Here is an 11,420-nt window from a genome sequence, read left to right as displayed (position 1 = left end):
TAGTATAGCTCCTGCAGCTTTAACTGTTGTGACAAAGAGGGGATTTCACTAGGTGCTGCATGTCTACAAATGACACCTGCTGAAATTCCCTTTTCAATACAACTGTTAAAGATACAGGAGCCCTGTCCTCCTTTTCAAATGGCCACCCTATATTTTTGAGGAGAGCTTGGGAGGGGCCACACTTCAGGGGTGGTTGTGGCCAAAGGCAAAATGGGGAGGGGCCAAAATGGTGGCATATTTGAGTTTCAAAAGCTCTTACTCTCAGTAACTGAGCTTTAGGAGCGGCATAGAATGAGGGGAAAAGTGGATAACCAACAAATAACCAGTGGTGGTGGGGAAGGGGCGGGACTAGCAGAAGGGGCGTGGCCACAAGAAGTAGGCGGGGCCTCCTGGGGAACCCTAGGTAGGCCTCCTCTGGCCACCTTTGAAGTGTAACGAAAGGATCAAAACATGCGGCAGCCTTTGTTTCTCAAAACCCTATGCGTCTTCCGCCCCATGGACTTCCATGGGGACAGGGACGATGAATGTGATCGCATCCATCTAAATGGCGAATCGGCTTGCGATTCGGAGGAAGCGATCCCGAGAGGGTTTTTAAAAAATGAGAAAAGGACGTTTTTCTTTTCTTTTCTTTTTTAAAAAAATCTTCCCACTTCTTTTCTGTCAATCACCGCTCATTAAAAGACACGGCCTTGCTCTCGGACGCAGGCTGTGTTTCTTAATTAAGCGGTGAGAGGCAGTCAAAAGGGCTAATGAGCTTCAAGCAGAGAGAGAGAGGGAGGGAGAGAGACGATTTTGAGCTCAAGAGCTTTGATTAAATCATAAGATGAGCTGGGAGCCGTTTGTGAGACCGAACTCTTCATCCATTGTGACAGTTTGTAAAGAATCAGCCAAGAATCAGAGTTATATTGAGTTTCATGCTCCAGCTCTAAAACCCCACTTCGTCACTCCAAAAACTCAGCGGATTTATCCCTCATTTTTATTTACTTACTGGAAACCTCCAGATCCCCAGTGGGTGCATGACAGTTCAGAGGGAAAGCAGGTGAAATTCCTAAAAATAAAATAAACACACACACACACACACACCAATGTCAACTCAAACAACCTTCCCCAATCTGGTGCAATCCAGATGTGTTGGACTACATCATGGCCAGCCATCATTGCCAGCCAGTGTGGGAAAACCAAGGCTTGAAAAATGCCCCACTGTTAGGTACTTAGGAAGCTGTGTTATGTTGAATCAGAGACCCTCGGTCCTTCTAGCCCAGGAGCCAGTGTGGTGTAGTGGTTAGAGTGTCGGACTGGGAGTCAGGAGATCTGGGTTCTAGTCCCCACTCGGCCACGGAAACCCACTGGGTGACTTTGGGCCGGTCACTGACTCTCAGTCCAACCTACCTTGCAGAGTGGTTGTTGTGAGGACAAAATAGAGAGGATTATGTATGTTGCCTTGGGTTCCTTTGGTGAGGGTGGGAAGGTGGGATAGAAATGCAATAAATAAATAAATAAACAAACCGGTATTGTCGACACTGACTGGCAGTGGCTCATGAGATTTTTTTCTGGCCCGACCTGGAGATGTCGAGGATTGAACCGGAGACCTTCTGCATGCAAAAGGGATGCTTTGACACTGAGCCACGGCCCCGGTCTGCCCTTCCAGGACAGCCACGTCAGTTCTTATCAAGTTGCTCTGCCTTGTAGGATGGATGAATTTAAGACCTCTGGATGCCACTGAGAAAGCAGCTGCCCTTCGCTTAGGCTTCTGTTGGTACCCGTACTACAACATTGAAGGTGAGACCCGTAAGGGGACAGCCGCGGCCGAAAGTCACCTAGGAAACAGCAGACAACGGGTGAAGAGCGCACCGTCTCGTAGGCAAGGAGGTGAGGTCACGCCATGGGGCCAAGCACTTATGCCCTCCTCAGGGCTTTGAGAAGTGCTCAAACGCCATCACTGGTAGTGGTATTATAATGAAATGCAAGAGCAGATTGTGTTGAAATCTTGGTTTTTCTTCGGAAAAAGCAGCTGGTTAAGCCCATAGGAGCGAGCAGCTGGAAAAGACAATTGCTAACCGTATTCAAAACACCTCTTCCTCACGTCAAAGTCAGCTTTGGAAAACTCATCCACAAAAGCCGCCGGGCAAGTGGTCCCCGCTGCATAGAAAGCTAGCAGCTTGGGGGGAAGGGTTCTCTTTGACATGCTAGACTTCTACATGCAGGGCATGATGTCTGGATTTGCATGTGAGTAATAGGAGCCTGAAAGTGAATTTCAGGGAACTCATCAACAAAAGCCGCCGGGCAAGCGGTCCCCGCTGCATAGAAAGCTAGCATCTTGGGGAGAAGGATTCTCTTTGACATGCTAGACTTCTACATGCAGGGCATGACGTCTGGGTTTTCATGTGAGTAATAGGAGCCTGAAAGTGAGCTTCAGGAAACTCATCCACAAAAGCCGACGGGCAAGCGGTCCCCGCTGCATAGAAAGCTAGCATCTTGCGGGGAAGGGTTCTCTTTGACATGCTAGACTTCTACATGCAGGGCATGACATCTGGGTTTGCATGTGAGTAACAGAAGCCCACAGCTGCAGTTTGGTGCAGCACAGAAGCAAGGAGGACTAGGCCATAGTTGCGTGTACTTTTGTGATGGGAATATATAAACGCATGCGCGTATGTAAACATGGACCCGAGGAAACCCTCTGCCACCACTTTCACCATCTCATTTGGAGGCTGTGAAGGGTGTGGGGATTTTCTTGTGTGGGGCGGAAATAAATTTAGAGTGGGGGGGTTGTCATTTCTCTCAGGTTACCCCTTGGAACCATGATGCGCCATAATGCGTCGTAATTCCAGGTGCATGACAGCAGTGAGGCGGGCAAATGCCAGAAGAACACGCCCCACCTCAAAATACATCCCCGCCCCCTTCAAATGAGACCGAGGTGTGCCACTTTCACACCCACCCGCACACCCCCTTTTTTACGCCTGTCCAAATCTGGGGTGAACTTTAAGGCTTCCGAAAATTTCACCCAGCGCTAAGAGAAAGTGACATTCATGCGCAGGGTCGGCGTCAAGGGTCGAAATGATTGGGCCCTCGCCAAGAGCCCACAACCCAGTAAAGGGCCCACTAACGAGACCCCTCTGGCCTTGCGCCTCCTCTACACCATTGCAACTTGCTTTCCCATCTGTCCATGTGTTCGGTTGCGCATCGTGGACACTGTTGAGAAATTGAGTCCTCCCTCCCTCTCTCTCTCTCTCTCTCTCTCTCAGAAATATCACCCAGGCCTGAAGATGTCATATCTCTTGCTAGTATTATCATGGGCTAACCTGTCTATTGTTTAATCCCCCCCCCACACACACACATGGGTAATCTAATGCTATTATCCGGAAACCTTTCCTACTGGGGACGCTAATATTCAACCTGGATGATTGTGGTCTTCACCCTGGGGGGTGGAACGTTACGAGCATTTTGACCCCAGCGCCTCTGAGCCCATTAGAGAGGAGCTGATACAGGAAACAACACTCGGAACATTTCGCATTTATTTTTAAATGACTGGATATTTAATTTTGCCGCTCCTAACAATGACAGGAGCAGCAAAGGCCCTCCTTCGAAGGCTAACAACTTCACTGTGCAAATTCTCTGCCATCTGACATTTTCCCGTTTACCTGCACACACATTCTGGCATACCGCTGCAGCTACAGGGCCCAGAAATGTCCCAGTGATTAAAAAAAAAAAACGAATTCCAAAGCTGGACTTCTATAGCCAATGCAAAATCTTGAGCTCCCACAGAAACGTGGTTCTATGCACAGCTCTGAGTCAAAAGAAACCTTTTCTAATAGCTTACACACCGCCAAAAATCCATGCGTCTGCACAATTCAATGTGTCTGCAAACTGGAACTACATGTGTCCACCATACTCAAAGAAAGAAAGAGGATATTTCTTGTTTTGCAACATTGGAATTAGGGATGAATGAAAAGTGTAAACTCTGTTCCGTCCGTGTTTTGCAAATTGTCTGGCGGCTTTCATTCCATCACCCACCCACAGATGGGATCGATTTTTTGTTTAGTTTCCAAATTTGCGCGTGCCTGAATTTTGGCAGATATGCGAAAATGCACAAATTCCCACAAAAGGCACAATTCCCCCCCAGCTGCAGTTTCATGCTTTAGCCCATGGGGGGAAATAAGCATTTTTGGCTGTTTTATTTTTTTTAATGCATCAGATTCATAAAACTCTGAACTCATTTGGTTCCATTGCTGATTTCTCTGACATTCCTCATTGGAATATTTTGTTTTGAATGTGTATGCATAGGCAAATGCAATCAATAGATTGCAATCCACTGAGTTCGAGGGGGTTGGTCCTCAGCGAGTGCGTAGTGTGGAATTGCAGCCTGATGTATCCACGATTAATCAATTAAAATCTATTCAGTCTTTTGCATCCCTTCAGAAAAAGAAGAAGCTATCACACGGTGCATCGTTAAATTATGGAACTCACTCCCACAAGATGTAGTGATGGCCGCCAATTCGGATGGCTTTAAAAGGGGGTTGGATAAAGTCCTAGAGGAGAAGGCTATCCATGGCTACTAGCCCTGATGGTTGTGTGCAGTATTTGAGGCAATAAGCCTGTGTGCACCAGTTGCTGGGGAACATGGGTGGGAGGGAGCTGTTGCACTGTGTCCTGCTTTGTAGGTCCCTGGCTGACATCTGGTAGGACACTGTGTAAACTGTGTAAACTAGATGGACCCTTGGTCTGACCCAGCATGGTTCTTATGTTCTTATGATAACTATTCAGCCCTGGTTAGGCCTCATCTAGAGTATTGCGTCCAGTTCTGGGCTCCACAATTCAAGAAGGACGCAGACAAGCTGGAGCGTGTTCAGAGGAGGGCAGCCAGGATGATCAGGGGTCTGGAAACAAAGCCCTATGAAGAGAGACTGAAAGAACTAGGCAGGTTTAGCCTGGAGAAGAGAAGATTGAGGGGAGACAGGAGAGCACTCTTCAAATACTTGAAAGGTTGTCACGCAGAGGAGGGCCAGGATTTCTTCTCGATCCTCCCAGGGACACGGAATAACGGGCTCATGTTACAGGAAGCCAGATTTTGGCTGGACATCAGGAAAAACTTCCTGAAGGTTAGAGCAGTATGACAATGGAACCCATGACCTAGGGAGGTTGTGGGTTCTCCCACACTAGAGGCCTTCAAGAGGCAGCTGGACAACCATCTGTTGGGGATGCCTTAGGGTGGATTCCTGCATTGAGCAGGGGGTTGGACTCGATGGCCTTGTAGGCCCCTTCCAACTCTACTATTCTATGTTTCTAGTCCAGAGTCACTGGATCCCTTGAGGATTCCTCTAACGTTTTTGGTGGCCTACAGCTACGCTTGCACCCAGTCCACGCCGAAAATGACTCTCTGGGACAGGAAGGTGGACGCTAACGAGAGCCTCTCATTTCCCTCCTTTGCAGATTTCAAGTGCGCAGCCAGCTGGAGAAACAAATACGTGTATGAAAACCCAGTCCTGAAAGCCTTGCAGGCCCAGAAGCAAAAGAGTAGGCATTCTGACCACCATCATCCTTTTCCGTGTTTAGAGCCATTCAGTTGCACCAATGGGTTGTCCAATACAGCATCGGTACAGATGTAATGCAGGGCTGTTGAACCTCTTTCAGCTCTCGGGGGCCGTATCGCCTTCCTGGAAAGCTCTCGCGGGCCACAGTCCAGTGGTGGGAGGGGCCTAACGCAGAAGGGACATGGCATTTTTTTTAGCTCAAAGACCGCCACTATGTCTGAGCATTTCAACCTTCTAGAATCGGGTGCGGGGGGGAGATGGGAAGTCACCAAACGATCGCCCTGCTGGGAAAAAGGGGGCATGGCCATCTGAAGACGTTGGGAAGGCACGATTGGGATGTCAGGGAAGCCAGTTTTGGTCCAGGGTCCAGAGGTTCAACACCCTTAATTTAGGGGAATTGATAGTTTTCGTATCTGGGATCAGAGGCTTGAATAGTCTTAGTTAAGGCTGTGCACGGACACCCCAAACCGCTTCGTGGCCCGATCAGCAACTTTCAGATCAGGCTGATCCGCTTCGGGCCGATCCGACCCTCTCCGGAGCGAGATCCGGAGGGGCGGATCGACATTTTGCTCCCCCTTCCCTACTTAATTGCCTCCGTGGCGGGCGGCGGAGGCAGGTAAGTGGGGAAGAGGGGCAAAATGAGGGCCGAATAAGCCCCCCTCCCCCCTGGGCCCTTGCCTGGCTCCGCCACCATCACCGCATGGATGGCGGTGGTGTTTGAGCCAGGTAAGCCCCCCTCCCCCCACTTACCTGCCTCCGTCATGGTCCGGCGCAGGCTTCAACAGCCGGACAGCGATGGACACAGGTAAGCCCCCCTGCCTCCTTACCTGGCTCCGCCGCCATCACTGAATGGACTGCACCGACGCCAGCTGTGCCAGGTGAGCCCCCTCCCCCCTTACCTGTGTTTGGAGCTCCAGATGGAGGCGAATTGCTTCGCCTTGATCCGCAGCTCCCCAACCTGATGCGGATCCTCCTTTGGCGGAGGCGGATCGGGACGCTCCGCTTCTACGACCCGAAACAGAGCGGAGCACAGCCCTAGTCTTCATTGCCATTTGCAGCTACAGTTCCTGATGGGAACCCAACTTTCAAACTCAGCCATGTCGACTGTCCATTGTCTCACACCAGGGCTGGTGCAAGACTTAGCACCCACCCATTCACAGGGCTCCTGGCGGGTTCCCTCAAGAGTCAGTGCTCCGCTCACCCCATGGGTTTGCCTGGTAGCATCGGTGCACCAGTTCTTTCGGTCTCTCTTCATAGGGCTTTGTTTCCAGACCCCTGATCATCCTGGTTGCCCTCCTCTGAACACGCTCCAGCTTGTCTGCATCGTTCTTCAATTGTGGAGCCCAGAACTGGACGCAATACTCTAGATGAGGCCTAACCAGGGCCAAATAGAGAGGAACCAGTACCTCATGTGATTTGGAAGCTATACTTCTATTAATGCATGGTCCAAAGTTTAAAGAATTATATTAAACCCTTAAAAAAAAAAACCTGCAGGTATGTGATGGTGGTACTCCCAAATCACTATGAAACTTTCAGGACTCAGCGCTGACCAATGGCCCCTGGCTTCCCAGATTCACACAGCCCTCATGCTGACTTCATCTCCTCGGGGTTAATCAAAAGCCAATTTTGCTCTTGCAAAGGGCCTCAGCGTTAGAGATGGGAATCTTCGAGGATTGCTGAGCCCCAGGCTAATTAGTTACCAACCTGACTCCAGGGTCATGTGTCTGCTCCAACCCTTTCTCTACCCCATTAATTGGAATGATCCCATTTCCTGGCCACCAGAGAGGAGAATCTCCTTCCCTGCAGGCTCAGTGAAATTCGATAGGCTTTATACAGGCCTGCTGACCTCTCCTGGAAAACAGGCACATCCGAGTCACAGTGGATGGCATGAATTGGCAACGAGGATCCGCTTCTATGAGATAATAATTAGCGACATGATCATATAAATCAGTGGTTCCCAAACTTTTTCAGGTAACCGCCCCCTTGGTTCCACAAACTCATGCCGGGCGCCCCCTACCCTACCCTATAAAAATCATGATTCAGAATAGCAGTTTTCAATGACCCACTCAGGAAGATAATAACAATAAAATTCAAAATAGTAACAATTAATTGAATATTTATTCTAAATCCGAAGCACCTGCCGCAGGCTTGCCGAGGGAGGGAGGGAAAAGAGAGTGAATGCCTCTATTTTGCAGCCGGCGTGGCGGGGCACACCAAGCAGGGTATGTCTCTTCATTAGTGTTTTGGTGCTTTGGAAACATTTCAATTCACCGTTAAAAGGACTCTTCTTAAATGGCATTAACACATGTGTGGATTCTTCCCGTATATGGCTTGGGAACAAACTACCTTCTCCCATAAAAATGTCCCTGGGTTTTAAGACCTTCTGGAGAGGCACTTCTCGGAAAAGACCACCTTGAGCACCCCCCTGCCACCCCCTTGCCTCTTAACGCCTCCCTATGCAGTCCCACCGCCAACAAGGGGGCGGTACCGCACACTTTGGGAACAACTGATATACTGTATTTCTTTGATTCTAAGACACACTTTTTTCCCCATATAAACATCTCTAAAAACGGGGTGCATCCTAGAATCGCGGGTGCGATCATTATTCTTAGAATCAAAGCTTTTTTTCTGTCGGTGGTACTGAAATTAGTGTGTGTCTTACAATCGATGGTATCTTACAATCGAAGAAATACGGTAAATCTATGGACCCACCACAGGCCAAATCAGTTCTTGGGTCCATGTGGTCCAGCAACGGGGCGGTTTAAGGCTGAAACATTTTGATGCCTACGGCTAAGAGCAAAATGGCACCACCGGCACATCCCACGTACAAAGAGGTATAGTGGGAAATCTTGAAGTGCAGGCATTCATCAGGCCCCTAGGATAGGTCACAAAACCAACCCGTGATTGTGCATCCAGTTTATAAGTTCTAAAAACATTTTTGAAGAAACAAACACATTTTAACATGTAAAACGTTTCAGTGTAAAACGCCAGCTTCGGATGCAAATGAGAGCAGGCTGCAATGCGACTTATGAAGTGAACCACAACAACTCAGGAACAGTCTGGAAATAATCCTTTCCCTCTTCTTCTACGGTCAAATGTCATTGCCGCCAGTTCCGGAGGGTGGGGAATTCTGCACCCCTAATATTTCACCTCCGTTTCCGTTCCAGGCATTCCCAACCTGCCCGAGGGGGAGCCAACGAACGAAACCAAATCCAAAGGGCTCAGAGGTGTCCCCAAGGCGTCCCCCCAAATGAATCATCCAGACGAGAAGAAGCCAGAAGAAGCGCCCACCCTGGGGCCTTTCTTTTACCTCGGAGGAGCAAATGGGGTCGATATGTAAGGATACCCAGAGCTGGAATCGCCCTCCGTTCATCACTTCTATTACCCTGTTTCCCCCAGGGCTAAGCTCAGTTTGGCTGATGGAACTTAGCCAAGTCGCTGTCATGGATGTGCCTCCCAGACTCATCATAACCGTTGCACTGCAACTGAGAGCACCTCCATCTGCTATAGTTCTACTAGGGTGACCATATGACTGGATTTGCCCAGATTTGCCCGGGTTTTTGATGACAAATCCGGGAGGCGGAGGGGAAATCCGGATTTTCTCCAAAGAGCAGCTCCAATGGGAATTAACAAAAATGCTTATAACTCTGCCATTTTTAAAGATAAAGACATGAAACTTGGCACGACGGTAGCTCTTAGGAAGGGCTTTAGTCATACCAAATTTGAAACAGATCCATTAATCCGTTGATTTTTTTAGGGTTTTTTTAAAAATTAAGGTTTTAAAATTATTATTTTTAAAATCGTCATTTTTAAAGATAAAGAGATGAAACTTGGCACCATGGTTGCTTTTAGGTAGAGCTTTAGCCATACCAAATTTGAAACAGATCTATCCATCCATTGAGTTTTAGGATTTTTTAAAAAAAGTTCGAGGTTTTAAAAATATTTTTTAAAAATAATTTTAACATGGCGACCATGTTGTCCTCCTTTTTGGTTTCCAAAATATGGTCACCCTAGTTCTACGTTCCCCAGGGATCAGGAAGTGTGGTCACCTAGAGCAGGCATGGGGAACCTCTTGCAGGCTAGGGGCCGGATTGAAGTTTGGAGAAGTTCTCAGGGGCCGCATTCTGATGGTGGGCAGGGCCAATGGTGAAGGGGGCATGGCCAAAATACAGAAAATGCCAGTACATTGTAGTGTAAAGCTTTTACTGCTGCTGGCTTTGGGACACAAAAAGCAGGAAACCACTCAATGGTCAGTGGTTGAGAGAAAGGGGAATTCTGGGAAACCCCAAATGGCCAGATTGGGATCCCAGGCAGATCAAACTCGGCCAGGAAGGCTGAAGTTCAAACCTGGATTGGTATCCATTAATTGACCATTAGCTGACCTCAAAAAAACATCTAGGACAGCATTTCATAAAATCATAGAATAGCAGAGTTGGAAGGGGCCTACAAGGCCATCGAGTCCAACCCCCTGCTCAAGGCAGGAATCCACCCTAAAGCATACCTGACAGATGATTGTCCAGCTGCCTCTTGAAGGCCTCTAGTGTGGGAGAGCCCACAACCTCCCTAGGTAACTGGTTCCATTGTTGTACTGCTCTAACAGTCAGGAAGTTTTTCCTGATGTCCAGCTGGGACACAGCAAGGGAGCCTTTTTGACAACAGCTAATCAGAGGAAACACTCTCTCAGTGGTTTCTTTTATATACTGCTTCATTCCTGGTTTCTTCAACACCAAGGGGAGGCCTCATCTCTCAATAGTTAGGGGGTGGTGGAATCTGACCCCATTAATGTGCTTGTGGAGTGAGCCAGGATGAGATTTTTCAGGCATCCAAGGCCTCAGGGTTAACCCGGCCTTTCGTCAAAGGCTTGGAGGACCTCTGCAATTCCTTCTCCTACATCTTCCTCAGATAAATAACCAGAACATTTTCTTGCTCCGGCGCAGACTCAACGTTTACTGCAAGAGCAAAGGTTGGCAGCGTATCCATGACAACCGGAGGGAGGATTACATCCTGAAATGGTGCGAGACCAAGTTTCGGGACACCTATTACAATTTCCGAGAAGGTAACGGGGTCCAATGGGAAGGCAGAGAGCTGGTCTGGCCAAATTCTCACCCAGAGCTTTCTCTCAGGTCTATTGGGTATGAGGGTGTGCATATCTGTAAGTTTGATCACACACATATATATATATATATATATATATATATATATATATATATATCAGCAGTGAGGTCAAACACAGCTCATCTCAGTAGGGAATGCAGGAGAAATGTAATGCAAATTCACCTAATTCCATACTTCCGAACCAAAGGACTCAGTGACCCTTTGATAGTCACACCTCTCTGTATTTCCAGTAGAGTTCTGCGATATTCCGTACAAAAAATTAGTATATCTAGGGAAACTGCATGCAGCAATGCATCTACTTGTGAAAATAACACACCCACACACATATATGGCAGCCTATTAGCAAATGTCCTTGCAAAAAAAAAATGTGTTTCTTAGGCCAGATTGTATACAAAAATACAAAAATTAGGAGAAAAGGGGTTTTCATGGCACACTTTTCTTTTTAAATTAGAAAAGAAAAGAAAAGAAAAGAAATGCCCACAGTTCAGGACGAAATGATCCTTAGGCTGGAAAAATGAGAAATTGAGAAAAAAACAAGAATGGACAGTTTCATCCAATCCTTGTGTTAAGCCCTCTGAATTTCCCCCATTTCTCATCCACCTCCAAAATTGCTCCAGTGCCCCCCTGCCCCATTTCAGTGCCTGTGAAATAGGGCTGCAAAATGGGTCAAGCATTTTGGCACAACTCCTGGTTCCATAAATTCTATGTTGCACATGTGGTCCATGTGGTCCACCCAGCCATGTCGGCCATCCATCCATGTGGTCTACACTGATCCAT

At 48.0% G+C, this 11,420-nt stretch overlaps 1 protein-coding gene across 1 annotated transcript in view; it reads left to right on the top strand.

The window, feature by feature from the left end:
• Positions 1-495: 495 nt before the first annotated feature.
• TTLL10 (tubulin tyrosine ligase like 10) overlaps positions 496-11,420 on the top strand; it is a 30,043-nt gene continuing 19,118 nt past the window's right edge. The window contains exons 1-6 of the mRNA XM_063145454.1: positions 496-587; positions 1,649-1,779; positions 5,428-5,511; positions 6,304-6,333; positions 8,696-8,864; positions 10,466-10,584. Coding sequence (XP_063001524.1) covers positions 496-587; positions 1,649-1,779; positions 5,428-5,511; positions 6,304-6,333; positions 8,696-8,864; positions 10,466-10,584 — 625 coding nt within the window. The remainder of the gene's footprint in view (positions 588-1,648; positions 1,780-5,427; positions 5,512-6,303; positions 6,334-8,695; positions 8,865-10,465; positions 10,585-11,420) is intronic.

Source organism: Elgaria multicarinata, chromosome 20, assembly GCF_023053635.1.
Source record: "Elgaria multicarinata webbii isolate HBS135686 ecotype San Diego chromosome 20, rElgMul1.1.pri, whole genome shotgun sequence".
NCBI lineage: Eukaryota > Metazoa > Chordata > Lepidosauria > Squamata > Anguidae > Elgaria > Elgaria multicarinata.
Note: the sequence above shows the minus strand (reverse complement) of the source record. Positions and strands in the feature narration are given on the sequence as shown.